The sequence below is a fragment of the Phaethon aethereus genome (assembly GCF_964289735.1).
Source record: "Phaethon aethereus genome assembly, chromosome: Z".
Lineage (NCBI taxonomy): Eukaryota > Metazoa > Chordata > Aves > Phaethontiformes > Phaethontidae > Phaethon > Phaethon aethereus.
In genome coordinates this window covers 20760475-20784839 of record NC_138577.1, presented here as the reverse complement: position 1 = coordinate 20784839, position 24365 = coordinate 20760475, and the positions used below count along the sequence as shown (strand labels likewise).

Sequence of the window (24365 nt, the reverse complement as noted above, 5' to 3'; positions counted from 1 at the left end):
TTGTCTGAATCCTATCTTTTCTTTTCGAATAATTAGTATGATTGTGTTGTAGTGTGTGGGGTTTTTGTCTCACAATTTATTTGTAAATGAAATAGTTTAGTCACATCACAGGACTCAACCCACTCCCGTGGGTTCATTGATGAGGAAAACGAATCATACGCCTAGACAGGAATCGGGGGTCTTGCCTGTGTCTGGGGACAATGCTACATGGAACAGTAGCATGGCAGCATGGAAGGTCACATTTTAGTGAACCTTTCACATAGCATGTTTCCTAGGTCTAATGTGAATTGTTGTTACATTTTCCTGATGTTTTGGACATTTGTACCTGAGTTACTTCTCTTCTTTTTCCTCTTTTTCCTCTTTTTCCTTTTTTCCTTTTTTCTTTCTTAATCTGAAATTTAGGCATGAAGTGTTTGAAGAAACAGCCATGTGCCTGCAAAGCTGCTAGAGAAACACATGATAACCTAAATGCTTATCTTGTGTGTTAGTATTGTTTGATAGGACATTATGGGTACCAGCTAAGTTTCTGGTTTTATCTCAGGAGTCTCTGAGAGCCCGAGGATGTTTAATGGATGCACATGACATTCAGGATTGCCAAAGAACTCAGACTTTGAATTTGCCCATCTTAGAAACCTTTGAAATAGAGGAAAAGATAAATTTATAGGATAGGCTGTGGTGAACCACCTTTAAAAACAACTGCTTGGTCTATACGACTGGAATTGTCTTGTCCTGAAGTGCGATGGTTGGATCACTATTCACAGACTGGTGTTTCCTGCCCAGGATAACTCCACCACATACTACCTAATGCTCTGGAGAAAGAAGCTGAGAGCAGATTATGCTCCCTGGATATGAAGAGTTAAGACAAAAGAATATAAGCTTATTTGTCTTGTAGAAATCGTGATTTCCAGTTGCTGATAGCTTATTGATGCCAAGAATTATTTTTCAAGTGCATTTGCCAGAAAAATGAGTTAAAATGGCACCCCAAGGTACAGACTTGCTCAGTCTTTTTTCTTGTTTGCTTAGTGCAAATTTTTTTATCCTTAAACATAAGGCTGTGATTTCCTCAGAATTGAAGTGTAAGCAAGTTCAGAGCAGCTCATTATTTTAATGGAAGATCCCCAAGGAAATACCAAGTTTTGTTGGACATTATTAGTTGGTTCTTACAACAATGCCACGATGACTGGCTAGGACTGGAGAGCAAAGGACTACTATGCTTTTGTGGTGTTTCATTTGGGACAGTTGACATGGAGAAACAAAGTTGAGCAGCTAAAGAACCTGAAACAAAAAGACAGGACCGTAAGGTCAACAAATCAGCATACTGCTTTTCTGGCTCCAGTGTCCCATGTAGGGATCCATGAGTTGCTTTCTTCCATGAGCTTGGATACAAGAGGTGAACTGCAGAGCATTTCACCACACAGTTTTTCTCATTAGAAATAGTACATTTGCAAAGATGAGACTCACAGTCTGCAGTGACATGGGTTTGAAAAGTAGCTAGCTGAAGCTTAGAGTAAGACAGACAGATGTTACATTGCTAGGCAAAAAAAAAAGGCTTTCAAAGAACTGATCATGGTGTTGGCCTTCCAGTGCAGTGAGAATTACTCTCTACCCGTTTTTAAAGTAATGTGATACTTCAGATGCCTGTGACACTACTGTGTGTGACAATGTAAATAGTGTCCCTCCGGCAACTTGCTCTGCTTGGTTCTGACATACACAGCTGTTTGGAAAGACTGGGACATTTAACAGATGCTATGAAATTCTTTACAAGTACAATTGGTAGATATTCTGGTGGTACAGAAACACAGAATTAGCTTTCAATGCAGTCCCTCTTCTGTATAAGTAATGTTGATCTTCAGAAGTTGATGATAAAATAAGTGAAACACCTGTTCTATTTGTGTATTGTTACTTTGAGTCCAGTTAAAATAATAAAGGAATTAAGCAAGTTCTTGACTAAATCCCATGGCCACTTACCTTTAAGTAATCAACTCTTTAGATCTGTTGCAGAAAATCCTGTTCAGGTATGACTTCAATATTCTCTATAGGAAAAAGTGTGTGTTCACAATGCTCGTGAGCCACCTAAATTGTGCTAGGTTGCAGAATACAGAAACAGAGTGCTTAAGGTTCCAGCATGGCCAGTACAGAGGAGACAGGAACTCCATGGGATGAGATTTGAATACTCTGATTTGCATGCCTAGAGTATATGGTGCAAAGTCCTTTTTACATATTTATTTATTCACCTTTGTTTAGTGGCTGTCTTTTCTGTTGCACGAAGTATAAATTATGTGAATATTTTAAGTATTGTATCAATGTCATAGTAATTATGTTGCATTAAATTCTCATTTTGTGCCTACAAGTTGCTCTGAACTTTTGTGTAGTTTTGTTTCATTAAAAATGGAGTTTTATTGTTATCAGCACTTGGGTGTGTCTACATTAAAGTTCACTTTTCCCTATCTCCGAGTAGGAAAATTGTCTGTAAAAGATACCTTCGGCACATTTCTGCAAATCACTGTCTTGCAGACATGTCAAGTTTTCTACTAGGGTATTTCGGCTGCTGTTCACTTTTTAGTGTTAGTCCCCATGAGTGTCGTGCCAGATTCAGACATACAATGAATAGCCCATATCCAAATCTTAGTTTAGATAGTTTGACAGCTGTCAAATACAATTTTTTTTTTCCCTACCTCAATGTTGCAACATATGCTGCTCTCCAGGGGAGACAAAAACTTTCTGTAGATAACCTTATTGCTTGGCTTCTGTTGAGATGGCTGAGTGCTGCTGAACTGTGTCCTAAAAATCACTGTGGCACATAAGCCTGTACAGACACTCATGTGTCTGCTGTTGGGCTTTTCCAGAATCCTTAGTGCGGTTGACAGAGCAAAAGTAGTTGAAATGTATGCCTTTGCATGTTGTCACCATAGCTCCTCATTCACTGTTGAACTCACTGCTGTATCACCATTCTCCTCATTAAGTGTTGAATTACTTTAATAGGTTTTCCTGACACCTTTTTTCCCCAATTATGAAGTGTTTGCCTGACGGTTTGGAGATTAACTGCAAGACCTTATCATGCTCAGAAATGAGCAACTGCCATGACAGAAGCTGCAGGTTATGGCAAGGAGCTGCAGGGCTGTCGAAAAGAATGGGCAAAGGTTTAGATCCTAGTACAAGATATTTCAGTGAGAAAGTATAGAATTAGACTATGTGGCACTGGAAGCGTAGTAGTTCTGCCAGTACTCATTAATGGAGAGAAACTTTCAGGGATGAAAATGCAATGAGTCAAATTCCTTGCTTATTTAAACAATGTTAATTTGATGTTTGTTGGATTTATGGTTGCTTTTTTCCTTTTTATTCTTTCAATGATGATTATTTAGGTGAGAAAATTTAGTCCATTGCTTTGATTGTTCTAAGTAGAAGGGTTATTTTCAGATACAAGTGTTAAATCTGTTTAATGATTCTTGTTTTAATTAGTTCTTATTATTCTCTTGAAAGGGGCTGACAATATCAGAAAGTACTGGAGTCGTTACTACCAAGGATCCCAAGGGGTAATATTTGTATTAGACAGTGCCTCCTCTGAAGATGATCTAGAAACTGCTAGGAATGAACTGCATTCTGCTCTCCAGCACCCACAGTTATGTACTTTGCCGTTTTTAATACTGGCCAATCATCAAGACAAGCCAGCAGCTCGCTCCGTACAAGAGGTATGTTAACGTGCCAGCATCTTGCCTGTTTGTATTTACTATCTGCACACCACTGATTCAATACTATATATTACCCTGACATCCTAGTTAAGGACTGGCCTCAGTTCCTCTTCACTCTAAGTACAAAGACCAAGAACAGTCCCAGCCCCTAAGAACTTAGTCCAGTGCACTCTGTACAGGCCTAGTTGTTCTGGAAAACAGACAAGTAATACTTGGACACAAACACAGTTCTCCTGCTTTCACCGTATTTTGCTTAAGGGAGAAAAGGCGTTTTTAAACTGCTCTTATCAAAAGCTGCTGGGACAGTGTTTTTTTGTTTAGCTTGGTTTTTTATTTGCTATTAGTTTTAATCTTACACTACCCCATTAGTCTGTTCTTTGCAACTGCTTGAAGCATTAGATTGCAGCCATAGATTGTCTTTTATGTAAAAGGTTTTTTTCTGAACTGGTATTTACTGACATGAGGGCAGAATTGCAATTCATGTTCTGAAGTCCCTAATTTTTTCTGATTTTCTTCTTTTAAGGAGTGATCTCTGCCTAATTTGTAGCTATTACATAGCAAATTAAATAATTGTTCTATTCAGTGTACCTTTTTCTCTTAAGTTTCGGAAAAATTAATCTTTCCTACATTCCTATCGTGTCACATACCTTTGAGGAAATTCTCAAAGTTACTGGTTCTTCATGACAAGCTCTGCCTACTCTTCTGAAGTTGTAGGAAGAAGTTAAAATTTGGTTGTGTCATTCTGTTCATAAATATCACTTAAAGGACTCTTCCTATTAAAGATTGTATGTGAAATCTCATGTTTGTTTGCAATGGTGTTTTTTATTACAGCAGAGTGAAAATTGTTTCAGCACCTTACTGTGTTGCTGATTTGTATTTAAACTTGTTGCTTTCTTAAATGCACTCCTTTGTCTAAAGTACGATCTTTCTGAAGGATGCTAATTCAATTCAATGCAAATCTTACTGATCTGTAGGATAAGGGCTATTTGTACACTATAGTTGTATGCATTTTCTCTGCTGCTTTATTGGTATTTATGCCTCCTTTCTTGGCCAAAATAAGTAGAGGATAAAAAGCTAAGCTTACTGTGTGTTAAAAAGGGGAAGTGTAAAATGTGACTGGAGTATAGTGATGTTTTTAATATGAAAGGAAGGAGTAAGTGAGAACTGTGTAAGCTACATTTTAAAATGTTTTATTAAATTGTAGGTCCTTTCCTCCAAGAATCCATGCGGGGGGGGAGGGGGCAGGGAATTTTGATTTATTATCAAGTTACATGAAATGGTAAACTGAAATGTACAGGGATAGAGACTGCAAGTTCTAGGTCTTGTTCATCATAAGACGATATTTAAAGGAAATGTGGTATGAATTTTTATATATCAGTTTATTAATTTCCTCTAGTTTATTGTGCAATCTAAAAGCAAGGCATGTATTCCTACACCTTCCACGTAAAAAATGACAGTGTCCTGAAACACAACTGTTTTCATTTTATTCATACAAATACACCCAAGGTGTTTTGATTTTTACTTTTTTCATAGAGCAATATAGATTACAATTTCCATCAATAGAAATGCTTTTTTGACATGATTTAAGTATTTTTATTTTACTACTTTATTCCTTTTGAAAGTGGCCGAATTTGGTTTAAAGTTAATTGAGGATTTGATTATAAATATAATTTTTAAAATGTTCCTTGTCCAGTTTCATAAAAATAGCGAATACAAGGCCAGTTGATTTGCTTTACAGCAAATCATGCATGTAACTCTGCATTTTGAAGTTGAACCCAATATGGATAGACTTTTAGACTGGAACTGAATCTTTTGTGTATTTAGAGTTAGCATTTCTTCTCTCTTACTGGCAGTACCCTCATTTTCTCCTCATCCATTGTTACTAATTGCTTGATATCTCAGTACAGGAGTAGATCTTTATATGCTTAAAGTAACATTTTAATATGATTCTACTGCATGTTCCTTAAAAAAAAAAAAAAACAACCTTTTGGTGTATTATAGCAGACAAGCCTTGATTGCTACTTTGAGTCTGTACGAAATGCTGAATACAAGAATTTTGTGAAATGTGCACAGCTTATGTGTATTTTCAGGAAAAAAAACTGTATCAAGAGCTCAGTATATGTCTTTGAAATTCTTTACTTCAGAATAGTGGAAAACACAATTACAAAGAAATGAAGGGGAATATAACAAAGTTGTTACTTTGTCCCTGAAAACATGATGTCCTGTGCTTGCGGTGAGACACAGCAAACAAAGTGGGAGCCTTATTCGGTCAATTTTGCCAATGTTAAAACGGAAATGTCTTGCTTTCCTAAAGGCTTTGCTGTGCAGTTGTCCTCATTATTGAGATGTGAAGTGAAAGTAAAATGCTGAATCATAAGACCATTCCTTATTTCCAAAAGAACATATTTAAGGATTTAACAAAAATAATGTGTTGAGCACTGAGAGTTTTATTAGACATTTTTACAGAACTAAGTCCATTAATTATAGGCATTTCCTTGCTTTTTGATGTGTCAGAAGACAGATGAATCACAACTGAAATTTAGCAGTGTGTATGCATTCTTTTAGGCAACAAATTGCCTTTCTTTAATGGATATGAAAGGACACCTTGGAGTATAATTAAAGAAACTGTCTTGTGTGGTGCATAATAGGAATTGTAGAAAACTATTTATCTGCAAAGGCCCTTCATAAAACTGTACAAATGCCAAGCAGTTTCTGCAGCAGATGTTAGTTATATTTATCGTTGGGAAGTGCAGTTCCTTCAGTTTTTCAAAATTTTATATTTTATTTTAATGTGTTTTCTCCATGCATTGATTAGGTAGACATGATACTGTGGAAGCTGTGTGCTGTAAGTATTAAGCAATGTCATGAACAGTTCAGTTCAAAACTATAATGGCTATTTGTAAGAATATCCAAATAACTTGTTTAATTTATGAAATGTAATAATTCATTTTGCAGGCATGATTGGAGAATATACTTCATATTATTGAAGTGATCAGGAAAAATTACAGGAGAAACTAAGTTGAAACAGTAATCAGTAACTGTAATTCTTTTTTCCTGTGTTCAGATGCTGGTTGGCCGTTTCTTAGGTGGTGGGGTTTTTTTTTATTTTAAGATGAAATTAAGAAAGTAAATTTGACATTTCATTCTAGAAAATATAAATTAAGATGTTATTTTAAATATTATGCCTCATTTCTTTTATGATGTTTTATTTCTTCTATGATGTTTATTCCACCTTCCTATGTAGAAAATATTTGTAACTTGTTTTGTTGTTCCTGTGACAGTAGCACATATTTAAGCGTTTTCAAGTAGCTGCTAAGTGATTTCAACTGAGCCATGCTGAAATAAGACTGCGTCTATTAACCAGACTGCAAAACTCAGGCAGTGGTATTTAAGTCAATAGGTATGCTGCAAAATAACATTATTTTAGATTAAAATCACAATAATGAAAAATTAATCATATGTAAGTCAGTTCTGGGTGCCATTTTGGAAACTTCCTGGATTAGTAAATAAAAACAATTTGCAAGTGAAAAATAAATTTAGTTAATCAGCAGATGGGAAGATGGTGGCATATCAGTGTGGCCACTGTTTCCAAAATACAGGGTGCAATTCTAAAACAGTGTACCTAATTATATATATATTTAAATAAGTATCTTGCTGACACAGTTTGCTTTTGGTTTTCCATCATAAAAGTGCTTTTGATTGTAACAAGTGTTTTTCATTAGTCAGATTTCTGTTACAGGCTTAAAATATTACAGGAGATGTATGGTGATAAAACCACTGTAAATTGCTTTGCAAGGGAACAGCAGCATGACCATGATTACCAACTTGTTAATTTTTATTTTGGAATGTATGCTGCTTTGTATAATAATATTGGAAGCTGGATATTGCAGTGGCTTCCTGTGATTTGAACCAGTATGCAAAGAGAATCACTTTCCTTCCAGGTCAGAGTAATATTTTGGAGTCACAGATAGGTTGTGTTGGAAGTTGTCTGTAGCCACTGTATTTTAGACTATGCTGAGCAAACGCTCATCTGAATCTGTTGAGGACTTTGAAGGACTGGCCAAGGGAGAAACCCAATCGAACATGAAGCTTTGCCAGTTCGGTGGTAAAGTGGCTACATGCTTGGCAGTGTGTTGGTTTTGAGGAGTTCCTTGTTTTTTATATTTAAGGTTGTTTCCAAGTTTGCAGTTGGACTAGATGATCATTGTAGGTCTCTTTGAACTGAACTATTATATTCTAAGATGATAAGTGTGAAGATACTCATAGAGTATAAACTTTTGGTGGATTTTCTTTTAGTTATCCAAAAGTGCAGGCGATTAATAAATTTCTCTCATATATGTAAATTGCTGACCACTGGTACCACGGGAATTCATTGAAGATAGGTTCTAAATTCCCATTTAAAAAAATGCTAGAGCTTTTTAATGTAGACTCACTAGCAGACAGTGAATCAAAAGTCCTCTCAGTCTATTTTAAGATCATATTATATTTTTAAATATTGTTGTCAGGAAACAAAAGGTGGAAAGGTTATGTAGTGCGCTGATCACAAGTGCCTTTTTTCTCTTGCATACAAAATCTTATTTTAAAGTTGTGGTACTGATGGGTGTGTGAAACTCCAGAGGAAAGTCTTTCCCACTTTCCTTTTTCCTTTGGTAGAGGAAGATTAAAAATATCTTTGAATTACAAACAGTATTGTCAGGAGTAAGTGTGAAAGGTTGATCCCACATTTACATGGATTGTGGTGTATTTATCTATTTAAGAATATTTTAAGGCATTTGAGTTTTGAATCGTGGACAGTGTTTAATTTGGTTTTCTGCTAGCAGAAAAGTGAGAGTGATTCTCCTTGTGAGAAGAGCCACCTTAGGGATATGAGGGCTAATATCTGTTACTCTGCCACTTTCTTTTCTGTTGTTTATGTCTGGACGTGATTTTGTAGATAAACAATGTCTTCTTGATGCCTTAAGTGTCTTAAAGCTAAATAACCATTGCAGGAGAATGTCCAGGTTTGTCAGCATCTGTGGAAGCTCCTACTGGTGCTGGGGAGCTGGAGCGCTCTAGAAATTGCACTTTCTGGGCCTGCTGATGCTTTACGGTCTGAGTTGGCTGCATATGACAGGCTTAATTCCAGGATGTAATTACTTCTTTTCATTTTGGCGTCTTTGTACTATTTTGCCATAGTTCATGACTTTTGTAGTTTCTGCTAGTTAGGGGAAAATGGTTTATTTTTGGAAACTCTTTCAACTTACCAATTATAGACATCATTACTAACAATCTGAAAAACTGCTTTGAACAGTGACATATGAGGAGGTTTAGGTTCAGAGAGTATGCAGTATCTCAGCGAAGAGTTTCGAGCAGATAATGCCTCCAGCAGCAGGTACTACAAAAACTTAGCCCAAAACTGAGAGTGAAGATGGAAGTGCTCTCTGCACTGTGTTGCATCCTCATCCTGGTCAAAACTCTCAAAGTAGTTCACCTATCTGAATTCTTAAAGACCAGCTGTTGCAAATCTGTGTACTTAATGATAGGGACATCCATAGTAAAGTTAAATCAGGGGCAGATTTTTGGTTCCTCAAGAAACTGTTCCTGAAATGATTTATCTTCAAATTACTTCAGCAAATAGCCAAAATATGGATTCCTACCCTGGTTTGAGATCATAGTGACCTTAATGACCTTAATATTTGCAATCCCCTCACTGCAAATACTTCTTCTCATCCAAGGTGTATCCCCTGATATTTGAAGATTGTTTTGGAGCTGGACTCCACTATTTTGAGTATTGGCTGCTTCCTTCACAACTGTGGCCTTTGCAGGAACAGAGGAGTTATGTTTCAGACTTCAGTTATGAGCACATTTGCAGGAAAGGAGGACATTATTAAACTGATATTTAGGAAATACTAGCTTTGCCATGTTTAGAACAATGCAGAAATAACTCCTCTTTACATGTCTCACAGGAACTCCTGTTCTGATTAAAGAATTTCTTAGACCTGTTAGGAAGATGATTTAGATATAAAAAGATCCTAAAATAAAATATTGTAAATAAAATACAATATCAAAAGATAAACAGTTTAAATAAAAGTAATCTATTAGTAGATCCACATCCTAGCTAGATGTGAACAGGAGAACAGTTTCATAAAGTTGCAAGACTGTGTTTGATGTAAATATTTAGCAGGTAGTGTTTACTTTAATCATTGCATACTTAGAATGATCATACTAATGGCAAGTTGGGTAGTAAATTTTTAGTACTGCAAAATGCAAGTGACCATATAAAGAAATTAAAATGAGAAACTGAAAAACTTGGAAGAAGCTGGATTTATGTGTTCTCTTTGAGTCACTGGCATGGGAAGAAATAATGATGAGCAAAGAATAAATTAAGATGATCTGAAAAGAAATTATAGAATCATTTTAAGGATTTTTAAATAAATTTAGCTAGAATGGCTCTATTTTTTGTGAAAATCCCTTTATAAAAAGATTACATGAAGAAACCAAACAGTAAGCATATTTTTTCTTTACATGGATTTCTGTTTCAATTATGTTTTACAATAAACAAAGCCATAGCAGATAAAATCTGCAATATATTTTCATTAGATGGAAAGATGAATTGGAACTGTTGATAATTTTTAGTTGAATAATACAGCTTACAAATCACTGTGCTGTACCAAGGTATGTAGCCCACTTAACAAAGAAAAGTATATCTGAATAGTAAATTCCTTGTCCTGCTCTTGACAAAGAAGTCTGCAAGGAACTGAGTTGAAAGAGTGCCCCTAGAAACTTTGAATTGAAATGACCCTCCTGAAGATAGAGACAAAAATGCGTGAGCACACCTGCAAATGTGCATGCATTGCACAATGTACAGGGAGATGAAGAACAGGAGTAGAGGAGCTAAGATACAGAAGTGGGAGTACGGTCTGCATACACCAGTTTCACGACATCAAACTGACCTTAGAGGAGTAAATGTCTTGAACGGCCCGTGCAGCTAATGGTGCCAAGTACAGGTCTGCAAAAGAGCTGCATGTTTTGGGGTAGATTTTGAAGAGTACTGCTTTCTATAATTTCAACATCAGTAATTTGATTTTTAAAGCACATTTTCTGTCTGCAGATGGTTGTTTTATATGTATGTAGGTGCATGAACTTGGAGTATTTATCAGCAGTATTGGCTTGCATGCTGGCCTCTGCCTATCCATCCTTCAGGTGTGATAGTCTGACTGTGTGACCATGTTGTGAACTGGTTTGGGCGTAAAAATCACTTAACTACTCCCCTGCTACTTACTGGTCTTATTTTCAAACAGACTCAGCTCACAAGACAATTTGAGTAAGTTAGTGCACAGGCACAAACAAGAGGCGGGAGGGAAGTGAGAGTGGAAGTGGTACTGGTGCAGAAAAATGGTAGTGTGGAACTCTAAAACCCAGTGAGACTTGTACTTTTCTCCTGCCACCTTTCTCACTCACCTGTTTTTTGCTTATCCCGCTACAGTGAACCTTAGTAGAGGAAGGTTATACAGGAAATTCTGGGAAATAATTTTTCCCTGTTGCTTAACAATGAAGGCTCTGGAGTAGGTGTGCAAGTACTTCTACTGGGACTGAGAAAGAGGTATGAAAGAAGCATTTATTTTCACGATGTGCTTTGAAAACTAAATGTCCTGTTGTCTTCCTAGCCAAGGAAGAAAAAAAAACACCTCATACAAAGAGGAGTCAGTTGCGCTTGCAGAACTAAATACAGTGACTGTGGAGGTAGAGCATAGTCTGCATAAATAAAAAGCACAGTGATTAGAGAAACTTTAAAATGCTTTCAGATACAAAAATCTATATTCATCGTTTAGTAAATGTTTTTCATAAGCATTTATATACTTAAAAATGCTTATATAATATTCATTGAAGACTGCTGGAGCTGAGAAAAGGACAGCTTTTTAGAGTTCTTTCTGAAACCTTTTTTTCTTGGTCAAAAGTTGCTGGACTTCGATAGAGAAATAAATGAGATCCTGAGTCCTGCTGGATACAAATTTGACTACACGATCATTATGACCCTTTTGGGCCTCTATGTCTGTGATACTGCTGTTCAGAGCAATTCCTGAGTGCTCGAAAAGGTAATTACTGTTGGAGACATTTTGCATGAGCAAAAGATTTATTTCTTTCCGAATAAATAATTATTTCACATGGAAGAAAATAGTAGCTATATAACTGCTTTCCAAATACAACTCCACAATTTATATAAAAAAGGACTTAGGTTCATATGAAAAGAATGGAAAAGTATTTAGTAATGCATTGGATCAAGTTTGTGAAAACTCTACTATTGTATAAGTGATTTAGGATGTGTTCAGCCATCATTCTTATATTTATTAGGATGAATTCTTGAGTGCAAGAATACAAGCTGCTGCTTTTTAAAAGATGAGGACATACCTTTTTCCTTTTTGTTTTTAAGAGAAAGTATTAGATTGTCTTTAGTGCTAAAGTAAGTTTACTGATTGAAGGGAAGTTAACTATGTTGTGAACCTTCAATTTACCAAGCAAGAGGCTCTCTGATCATTTGGCGTAGTTGAACTTCTTTCTATATAATTTATATTTGGCACTTAATATAATGGAAGTAAATAATAAAGTAATTTTTTTTCACTTTGATTATGTTCACATAATCATTACATTAGAGTAGTCAGGCAATGTGTGAAATAAATTTCTGGTCTCAGTCCATTCTGCAGGAATTAGATACTCACACTGCATGGGACATCATGATGAGCATCTTTATTGGTCATGTCAGGGAGGTTCAACAATAACTGAACAGGAGGAAATCTATCCGTTTCATATCCGTGTAGTTATCTGAAGTTGGAATTTAATTATGTGCCTCAAAAGTAGAAGAGTTTCAGCTGCATCAGCACTAACTGCACTGTGAAGTAACATAGATTAGTATTGTCTGTAATGCCCAGCATCTCGAACAGTTTGCTGGAAACTTGTGTATGCAGAGTTTCTTTAAACCTACATCAAATAGAAGGTGCTCAGAGTTCAGCTTGGGTACGGGATGCTTATAGTGCCTCTTCAAACTCAACATTTCTGAAGGTGCTTGAGGGGAATTTCACTTGAGTATGAGCTGTAGCATGAGGGAAGGCAAAATTGCAAATTGATGCATCATTGGCCCATCAGAGACTAAAACTTCTTTAGATGGGTAAGCATAAAATTCCTATGAGAGGGAATGAACCACGCAGCTCTGCACGTGGAGATGGTGGCATACATGTGAGACTTCATGAAGCAATGATGTGTTTCCAGGTGACAGGGTAGGGAAAAGATCATCTTTGCATCAGTGTTCTGGATTCATGTTACTGGGACAATGCTGCAGTAATCAAAGACCAAGAAGGAAAGACCTGCTATTATAAAATTAGATTAAATCCTTTCATATCCATTCTCAGTTCTGAACTGTTGTTTTTTTTTTTTTTTTGTCCCAGGATTCCTTCAGGCAGTTATGCTTCTGGAATAATCTTGGGTGCTCTGTGTGTGTGAGGGAAGCCAAAAATCAAAGCTTGTTCCCAGGTTATGAGCTTGAATGTTGGGTAGGACGTGGTAGTTTGGCATAATCCAGAGATAAGGCCTAAAAGAAGGAACAGAAGGGGACTGGTGACAAGTCTTGTACACCTCTTTCCCTGCTACTTCTCAAGACTTTAACTGGTAGTAAAGCAGAAGAGGTGAGCAGAGAGAGTTGAAACAGAAATGAAGAATAGAAGGGAGTCCAGCAAGTTCAGAAGTGGGGAAAGACCCCAAAGTTCAGGCAGGATGATGGAGTACTGCTGAGTTTTTGCTTAAAGCAGTGCATTGGAGGCCACCTTCTGTAGGGGTGTGTGCTGAGAATAGTGTCCATTATTTCTTCAGAAATCTCTTCTGTCCAGTGCATAACAGGATCTGGTTCAAAAGAGGAAACCATTCTCCCATCCCCTTCTTGCAGTGATTCAGCAGCAGATGCAGACATACCCCTGAAAAAACATGAATTATCCACTCCCTAGCATCTGGGAACAATTGTCTTCATAAGACTACAAGCAGAGTTTTGAATATAATGACATTATTCTAATGATGATTTGTTGATACTGCAGCATATCATTAGTCATACTGGAAGCATAAACGTTTTCTCAAAATAGTTTAAATATTTAGAAAATCTATTACAGCAGTCTGACATGAAATAGTAACTTGTTCTGCTGGAATCTCAACAGCCCAAAATTTTGAGTTAGTCTGGAAAGGAATGATGAGTGAAGGAAGGCTCATACAAATAAAGTAGGAAATGTATTTAAAGGAATATAAAACCTGAGGAAATGTTTAAAAACTATTAATATATTATTCAGATTTACACAGGTCATTCTTTTTTTTTTATACTGTTTCCAAGAATAGAGTATTAACAGTACATTGAATAATCCATGGTGATGTGTACACAAAATTTCTCAGTATCTTTACTTTTCTGATCTTCTCTGTTATCTTTTGTTTTTCAGATTCTGCTTAGATGCGGAATTGCAAGGGTCAGAAATACTTTCTTAGAACTGAAGACTCAATATTTGTTTGTAGGCCTTTTTAAAGTTAATGCATGCTTAATGCTTGCATGCAAGTTCCTTGTACAAATATTAATACATGCTGCAAGGTGTCTAGCAAACTCGTAAAAAACCAACAACAAAAACCCCAACCTGCATTGGTGAATGAGCTTTGAGGCTGTTCATCTTATCCACACATATGTATAGAGGAGGATAATTGGGATTACTGCATATATTGTTATATATTTTCTACAACTACATTATTTATTTAAAATAAGCAAGTTGTCCCATCTGTCCCTCTGTCAATACAGATTTGTTCTGTAAACTTTTTCCAGTATTTTTTCATAATGTATTATCACACTATTTGCATTCTCATTTTGGTTTTTATGTTACTGTCGTAATAAATGCTAAGAAATTATTTACTGAGACTGTAGGAAAAATTTGAATATTTTAAGGAGTTCTTTACTTTGATTCCCTATAGTTTTCTTCTATTGCAGTAATACCTTTGTAACAGATCATATATTGACTACAAATCTACTACCAAATACTCTGTGCCAATTTAGATGCCTTTGTACCTCTTTCCTAATTATGCCTTTACTTGTGGCTGAAGATAAAGGAGGTAAGAGAGTGAAATTTGAGTTACTTTCTAGGGCAGAAAAATAAAACTCCTCAGTGTTGTAAACAAAAAGATTCTCTGTCACCAGCATTGCAATAAACATTGGGGTCCCTTTAGCTGCAGCAGTGTCTTAATTGGTGGCACAGTGTATGTTTGTTGTTTTAAAAATACATAGCTAATTTTGAGTAAGCAGAATTACCTATGTGATTTTTAAAATGCATTATGTAGGTTAATCTTGTCACATTTCATTCATTCTCATGTGAATGAACTCTCATAGAGACTTTCAAAACCTCATGTGTGTACAGAACTTTGTTAAACAGCCAGTACTCCTCACTGAATAATTTGATCTGTTCTGTATATCCAAATTCATTACTTACAGTTAAAGTTATTTTATTTTAATTTGTTTGTTTGTTTGTTTTGGACTTTTCTGTGGTTTTCCTAGTTGTCTTTAATAAATTGCTATATGTTCTTGAAAGATGGACAGATGCTACAGAAATGGTACTGCACATTCTTCAAGTACTGCACGTGCCTGCACATCTGTCATGGACCAGAATGGTTACAGAAACTATGTAATTTTGGTTGCCTACTTTTTCTGTGGACATACTGCCTGTATCATTTATCATGAAGTTCAGAATGCATAGTTTGTTTAAATGAAAGTCATAGTTGAATGAAAATTGATTTTAACCACATTTTAAAATAATAAAATATTTATATGATGGAAAGCAAATCCCCAGTATTTTCCCATATTATTTCTCTTTCTAATTTTCTTCAGGTAATTTTGAGGTTTATTGAAATCTCAGTCTTAGCACTTAAAAAAATAAACTTATTCTTAGAAAATGTTCTGAAAAACAAGGTATTCCATTTTAAAGCCAAAATGGAGTGTTGTTAAGCAAGAGAAAAAGCTTAGTATCTTTGTATTCTGATTTATTATACAGAAGGCTGTTTTTTAACAAAAAAGGGCTTTTTTTTTCTTTTTTCTCTCTACTATTCTCAGTCTCTTTTGATCATTGATCTGGGTGACCCCACGCTCAGGGTTTTTTTCTTCATTTGACATGGACAGATTTTTGAAGTATAGCTCTCCTTTGGGAACCTCGGGCAGTTCCACTTGACTAACCTGTGATCTAATGAGCAGTAATGCAGGGTTACAGTGACCATTTTGTTTGCTTTGAGGGACGATGGCTAGACAGAGAGTGGGAGAGAGGCGGTGTCTGTGGAGAAAAAAGATGCAGGGTGATCGAACAGTGTGAAAAAGACTTGTTAGCCCACATTAGTGTGCCTGATTTACTTCACAACAGGTCAGGAAAGGCCAAAGGCAGGGTTGTCATTAAATTGCAAAGTTGAAAATCCCAGTATTCAAAAGCATTCAGATTTCTGAAAGTTGTAAATTAGAAAGTTTGTGGTTCATGTTGAATTTACCAGGAAGAGATACAGAAGTACCAGTTTCTCTAAAACATGAAAGATACATTATAAAATCATGCTGTAAATATAAGAAGAAAACCAGCTTTTTAAAGTACTTTCATGGTTGACTGTTTTACAATGAAACTGGGTGCGAAAGAAAGGCCAAACACTAACAAGGTCATTGCACTTTCTTTATGAGCCCTGGGGACCCCTTAATTTTGTGCCCGTGCTGCTTATTTTGAGATCTGTAGAGTGTATGTGTGCGTGTGTTCATATAACATCTAATTTTTATTTGTATTTATTATATACACACATGCCTAGATATGTAAAATAAAATTCTAGCACCACTTGCCCGGAAATGTAGACTTCAAGTATTCTGCAGTGTATTATGATTTTTTTTTCTCATCTCCTTTATCGTTTCTCTTGGAGTGAACATTAAACACTAATCTTCATGATATTGGTCATTAAATGAACAAAGATTTATCTTAAATTTACATTTACAAATGCAGAGACCAAAAAAAATTGTCTTTATGTTCTGAAGAATTATTTTTCCTAATAATAAATATTGCTTCCTAACACTTCAGTTAGACTTGACAGCCTGTCTTTAAGACAGGCTAATATACTTCGTTGCCTCTGCTAAATATTTGCAAATTTTTTATAGGCAGTTTGCAATTGTGAAAAGAAAAAATTGGAGCTAAGTATTTCTGAATTTTCATTTCCTCTTCTGTTTCATTCATTTACTTGGCAGTGGCCTGAATCTCCATGATTTGAAGAGTACAGCTACCATGTAGAATATCCTTTTAAGCTGTTGCATTGATAGCCTTTAACTCATAGCAAACTCTTGTCATTGCTATTTCTGATCTGGCTGGCTTTAGTAAAAATTGAAGTGCAGCCTTTTAGCTATATTATCATTGTGCATTGAAGCAGTAGGTAATAAAACAAATGGGTGGTCTTAGGGGTAAGGTACTTTTTTCTGTCTGCTACCAGAAGTTTCACTAATTGATTCTCACTCCTGCTGGCTGTCAAAAATCAGTTTTCCACAATTGATATACAACTGTGTTAACTTTTAGATTGTACTACATGGACAGAGTTTGTTGTCTTGATCTTTGTGTGTCTTACTACAACTAGTAAATATACAAAGTTAAACATCTGAGAACAGCTGACCATAATGAAAAGAATTTTTCTTACCTTGACTTCAGGAACCGTGCTCCCCTTCATCATCCAAATAATTTCATTGACATTAAGGGAGTATCTCTTCTTGGTTAAAAGGAAGAGAAGACAAAACGGTGTCAGGCTGATCATGTTGAGTATTAACTTTTGGGTTTCACTTGCATTGGATTATGTATTATTATGTATTAATATGTGGTGCCAGATTATTTTTGGTTTATCTCTGATCCTCTTTTGTTTGCAGTGAACAGACAGTATCGTTTTACCTCCTGATCAACTGAAGTTTACATGACAGTTGAACCTGGGAAACAAAAGTACATTTTCTCTATACTGTGCTGCATTTCTCAATGACTTGCCCAGTGTGTCGCTCCTTTTTTATCACATTGTAAATTTCATTTATTAGAATTTTGATACAGAATTAATTTTGAAACAGCATAGTGTCCAAAGTAGCTTAGTGGTTACTAAGCTCAAAGAATTTTGCCAGGATGCATTTTGATTTTACTATTTTAACTGATGTTTAGTTACAGCAACTTGGTGGAGATACATTCTAGGGAACTCTGCACTTGACTAGCTTTCTCTGTAGCTCTAGGTCATGTTAGTCAATGGAAGCTTATTAGGGCATAAAATGATGGGAAAATGTTTAACAAATCAGAATACTGGATCAAAACACACTTAAGCTTTACTACTATTCTCTTTCCATTGACTTTTTCCATTCCCTAAATCTTGTTGTCTATGCAGTGACCATGCACTCTCTATTAGCTCTTCTGTTTGATTTAATTACTCAGTTACTCGGTGCGTCTGAATTAAGTCGTCTCCGCCAATCCTCTTGTTACAAAGCGTTTGGTCAGTGAGAAGAGGGATATGTCATCTCACTGGACTAATTTTGGAGTATGTTTGTTCAGGAATCAAGACACTGGAGCAGTATTTCAAAATTGGCTTATAAACAATAGTCAGTAATGTATTAGAATGTATTCAAGTTACATAAATGTATGGTAATATTGTCGCTTTGTTCAGGAAGACTGCTCACAAAAGAAGAGGGGATATGGCCAAATGCAGGCTTTTGGAAGATTTTCCTTCCAGTTCCTAATTGCCTTTTAAGAAAGCATTTTTTGTAAGACAGATATGTTAACTTTTGATATACATACTAAAACGCAACATAGAACTTTCTTCTGTTTATCTATATATCATGATACATAACCTGCAGCAAAACATTATACCTTCCTTTAGGTTAAGGTACAGTTCCTGCAGGCTGTCCAGTGTAAAATCCTTAATGGTGTGAAGTGGTTGTGATTTAGTCCACATCATGGATGGGATGCAACCACTAAGCTTTAGCAAAATAGGAGAAACAAAATATAAGAGTAGTTGCAGGTGCTCTTTTACTAAAGAAAATAGGTGTGCGTTCTTACTTTTCTCTTAAGTCATTGTTTGTGTCTCCGTGCTATATTTGAGAAATATACCTCTAAAAATGTTCTAAACTGGGAAAGCAGTAGCTAATACGTTGCATAACAATGAAATGTTGTGCTATGCCAGTGGACTCTGACAATTCAGATTTTAGTAACTGTAAAATTGGCTTAAAATGCTCCCCAGATGTATTTGGCTACCTCTCCTTTTGGAAGTCATTCCTTCTGTGCAATAGGAAAAAATCTTGCTTAACTAACAAAATGAATTCAATAATGCCACCCTTCCCCTGCCTAAATAAGAAGGTGGGGGTGGTTATACTATGGTCTGGGAAAGGAAGCAAAAATGCATGCTTGGATATCCCGTTGCCAGCTGTTGTAGGGAGTGCGCTTGCCAGCAGTTTCTGGCAAGCTTATTCCTCCCAAACCCTCTCCAAACTCTCCAGGCATTTAAAAAGTCTTTTGCTTGTTAGTCACCTTTCCCTTACTTGTAGTGTAGAAGGAATGTTTATTGACTGAAGAACTGCCTGTTTTGAAATCGGGAACATTGAATTAAGTTTTTTTTTGTTACATGTTAGTTTGTTGACATTTACTTGACAGCATGGTTGAGTTAGGAAGATGGCTCTCAGTGGCCAAACCGGGTCAAAGCTTAAAGAGTCTGCCTGTGTGGGTAGTAAGGCCCCGGACTTGGCTGGTGGTTTTTGTGCATGTAGAAGGCAGCAGATCATGAAGTTCCTTGACCCCTGTGCAAGGGGGTGGATGCTTTAGAAGCAAGCTGTGTTCAAAGGGTAGGTCAGCAAAGCGGCATCTACATTTTTGGTAGAACCTGGCTGAGAGAGAATTTTAAAATCTACTATGTCTGGCAGTGGGGCACGTGGAGCCTCCTTTTGTTAGTTTTGATTCAGTCATGGTGTGGTGTTTTTGCATCCTCTTCTGTGTACTATTGATCAGGATGTGGGTCTGAATCCGCGTAAGGCATTGGAAGACAAAATGGGTAGTGTATGTTAAGTATCACTCGATAAAAACGTCATTTAGAGTCTGCAGCTGTAAACAACACTCTGCTGGGGAGGAGACCTGATAGCTTTAGGACTGTGCCCTAAAACTGTTGTAGAAGCCAGTTCAGGCAGAGAGGGGTTGAATAATGAAAGAGGAGGAAGTTGGCTGCCTGTTCTAGGTAGAACTGTGGCTGAGGGGAGATTAGAAATCTAGCTGCTTGGATGCAAAATAATCTGTTCTCAGACACACAAAAACAGAATTAAAGAGAGACCTCAGTAATGAATTGTCATACCAGAGACAATTGGAATTACATCGGGGACTGCATTGCCCCTTTCTTCATGGTTTTTAGGCAGAAGCTGTCTGAATCTTTTCATGCATCTTGTTCCCCTAACTTAGGTCTTTAAATGAAATAGCGTAGTATTGGAACATGTCAGTTTTATAATGTATTTGCTTGTCATGTTTGAGGTAAGGAAACAATCTGCTATTCATTTTACAGGAATTTAAGCATTGGTAGACTGTCAGCTACAACAAAGCTAATAGCCATCTACTTATCGGTGATTCCAATGAGAATTTGAATCTGAAGCAGGAATTTGGAGCTTAATGCAAGAGTTTAAACAAACAGAACAGAAAACAATACTATGCTGTCCCAACTGGTGCTATCACTCTAATTTAATATTTCCATTTTTCTCCGTTTCCAAGGTGGCCAACATCACGGTTTTTATATGCATAGACCCTGATATACACAAACTTAAGAACTGCAGCATCAATAATAAGAACTGTGGTCGTAAGGAGTCCTGCACTGTACATCTGTTACTGTTATGGTTATGGTATTGTCTTCTCTGGCTGGAGAAGTTAGCAAATCATTTAAGCAGTAAACCAGTGTGACAGTTTTCTGTTCCTGGGGCTTTACAGTTATTTAAACTTCTGTCTTCTGAAAAGTACAATTTTAAGTATTCTGAGAACCTGCAATGAGTAACTGAAAATGCTTGAGAATACAGTAAGTATTCTCTGGGTATCGCTATCAGGCAGTGAAGGAAGAATTGACTTGCCCTGCTCACAATTATCAGTCAGGGACTCACTATGTTAGTCATTTGACTAAAATATGTCAAGTGCTGGAAGAATGTGCCAAAGCTTATTAAGATATTTTACTGCAACTGAAAATTAATCTTGTTTTTTGAATTAAGGTTGGACTTAAACTTTGAATTTATATTAAAAATACAATTTTTAGTGTACTTACATAACCTGTCAGTTCGCAACCTGTTTGACAGCAGTAGCTGCAAAATAATTGAAAGAGATAGTGATGTTGCTCTGTCACTTGAGTGGTGTGTCATTCAAATAATTTTTTGACCCTTTGAAAAAGATTTTGATTTATTTTTTATAAGTTTGAATTCTCTTTTATTGTAAGAATTGGAAAAAAATATAGCACTGTTAAGTTCTAAAAAGGCATTCCCGAGTTACCCTAGACATAGCAGATACACAGTGTCTTCTAATTAGTTGTCTGTTGTAAAGAAATTATTCTGCATACTTCATTCATTTCAGTACGTACAGTCAGTTTCACTACCTTCTTGTTAAGGATGTCTAATCTAGAAATAGTTCAGTTGTTCTCTGAGTTTAATGTTTTTTGAGACTATGGGATTCAGTATTCGCTGTTTCTGTGATCTTTTCCTCCTTGTTCATTCAGCTATGGTGTTAAAGAATGCAGAAATAGTGTTCCTATAAAATATTTTTTTAGATATGTGGAATGTCCATACTGCTGTGGTCATTTTGCTAATATACCCATTGAAGACCATAATTTTCTCTTACCTTGCAGATTTGAAATTCTCTGTTAGTGTTTAGATGACTTCAGTTGTTTCAATTTCTTTTGCTTGACTGTATGTTCTTAATGGAGTTTTAATTCACCTTGTGTGCCGAAAAAAGTTGTTCCTATGTAGAAGCATTTCAGAATTAATAAGTCAAAATATAGGTGCTAATATTTGGGATATAAGTGTTAATATACAGAATGTAATTGCTAGTAGATATGACTCTTCAATTTTGTATTAATAGGCAAAAGGTAGTCTTAGCTAGTTTGTATAGTGGAGTTGTTTGCAAGCTTTGATAAAAATCTGAATTTTTCCAGACATGAAAAAGAAAGCTTTAAATCTGATTCCCAGTTCTCTTTTTTGGACCTTAATTGTTGCTTCATCAGTTACTTTGTTCTTAATTTAGACTGATGAGGCTCTTCAGGAGACAACTTTATGGGAGTTTTGTGAAGATTGCTGTAAAGTATTACTGCTGAAAAGTGTGGCAATCCTGTACCTATTAAAGGAGTTTGCAGCTTGAGCTCCACAAAAGACTCAGCAAGAAACCAATGTAGTTCTATAGAAATGCAGGAAACTCTGCCAGAAATCCTGCAAAACACCACAGGATTCCACAAATCTAGCATTTTTCAGCTGACTGCACTCTGGACAACTGCCCTCCCTCTACAACAGTGATGGATCTGATCAGGACCATCAGTCTCGCAACCTCTATCAGCATTTTCTCTGCTGCATCTTCAGACTTTGCTTAGATGGCTGCTTTGTGCAGTGCTTGGAAATAGAGAAATGTTTTCTTATCTGCGGCTTCTGTTGCTTGGACAGATGTGAACAATTGTTCATCACCATGATATTTATAATTATCTTACTTGAAAGCACTCTGAATGTCTGTATTTCTAGTGATAAGAGGAAAATTGAAGTCTGTTCTGTTGAGCAAATTTCTACTTCATGGCTACTGAAAATAGTTGTGTTTCAGAAAGAGTTTGTGTTTGTCACCTGATTATTTAAAACCTCTCTGATTTTAAATTGGATTTCTATATAACTACCTTTGTAGTAGAATACTTACTGTTCCTACAGAGGAGGAGTTACATGTACCACCATGATAATCTTTCTGTTCATGAGCTTTGAGGCACTGAGGTTGATTTCCAAAATAAAACTTCACCATCGTAATTTCCTATGCCAAGCATGGTTCAATACCAGAAACTTTTCAACAACCCCACACTACTTCTCCTTTAAATTGTGTGCTGGGTACTGGATCCTGGAAAGTTTTACTGTGCAATGGTACTGTATTTTAGGGCCGTATCAGCTTTTTTGTATTTCATAGCACTAGGGGAACACTGTTATTTAGACATAGTATCAAAAGTTTTGCCTTGGCAGGGCCAAGCCACGTGTCTCTTGTAGTGTGTCTCTGGGGCTGGCAGGCTATTGTTAGAAAAGGAAAGGCTTGTTTTTGTCATGCAGTAATAATCTCCTGGTTGTCTTTGCAGACCCGAGTATTTCATCTTAAATTTAACAGGCGAACAACAAGGGAGAAGAGATGAAGAGGAGAAAATCAAACTTGAGTCCTAGAAAATTCCTCTTCTTTCTTATTTTTTTCTTTTCCCCTCCATGAAACTAGTTCTGCAAAGAAAAGCATATTTACAGACAGGGTGTGCCAGCTAATGTCATCAAGCGTTGGGTGAGAAGAAGAATTCTAGAAAGAAGAAAATGAGAGTTGTGCTTGCCCGTTTACCTCCCCAAAAGAATTGAAATTGTTGGCATTTGGTACTCTGTGTTAGAAGCTCAGAGCTTCACCTGTCTGTGGTGCTCTGCAAATCTGCTCTGATGACCATTGCCCGTCACAAATGTGCATCTGAGAGCAATTAAAATTTTACCAAAGAATACTGAAAAAAAAAATTAGGTACATGTGTGTCATGTAGTTACTGAATTCTTTAAAGATAAAAACAAAGGCAAAATTGAACAGAACAAATTAAAGCCCTTGGGAGCTGACATGGTTATTGAAAGCTTTAACAGAGCTGCCCTGCCATAGAAACCTGCTTTCCTATTGTCATTCATTTTGGTCTCTGAAAAGGAATTTATGATCAAAGTTTTGTTTGAGCACAACGTAATGGCACAGTTAAGCACTCAGATTAGATTTTGGCAAAGTTAGCTAGGGATTTGGGTCTTTTTTTTACTTGCCACTCATCCTGTAGTGAGAAAAGCATTTTACCCCTTAAAATGTTTACCCTTTAAAATGTAACTTCACCTGGGGTGGGGTTTTAAGGCCACTTTTAATCATAGCTCCATTTAAAAAAAAAAAGTGCAAGAATCTTGCACTTGTTTACGATATTTTTCTTGAATTACATTAGTTCGGTACTTCTTGTTTTGTATCTGCTACTCCAATCTAGAGCATCGTTTGTGGATGACATCTGACAATGTAAATTAAATAAAAAATGTGTGTATCTGAAATATTTTAATTCATAAGATGCTTCTATGTATAAAGTTTCCAACTTGATCACTCTACAGCAAAATCAGTGAATGCCCGCTCTCCAATTTCTCAGTTGCTATCGGCACAAAGAAGCTATATTTTTAACAATTAATATAACATAATTCTTTTTCATCATACAAGCTAATTACCAGTTGTTTCATTTGATAACACATACAGTTTGCTTTAATCCAAGGAGAGGGTTAGGGGGAGAGAAATTAAGATGAGAAATAACTGTTACTTACAGTGGGAGAAGTCATGACAATTACTGAGGTGTTAGGAAATACACCTTCATTTCTTGTCTTTGCTGTGGACTTGCTGCACAAGTCTACAGTTCACTTTGTGGAAGTAGGTTATTTCTGCA

At 36.2% G+C, this 24365-nt stretch overlaps 1 protein-coding gene across 1 annotated transcript in view; it reads left to right on the top strand.

Annotated features, from left to right (window-relative positions):
• ARL15 (ARF like GTPase 15) overlaps positions 1–24365 on the top strand; it is a gene marked incomplete at its 3' end in the record, with an annotated part of 228853 nt that overhangs the window by 97859 nt on the left and 106629 nt on the right. Inside the window, exon 5 of the mRNA XM_082012988.1 lies at positions 3481–3689. Coding sequence (XP_081869114.1) covers positions 3481–3689 — 209 coding nt within the window. The remainder of the gene's footprint in view (positions 1–3480; positions 3690–24365) is intronic.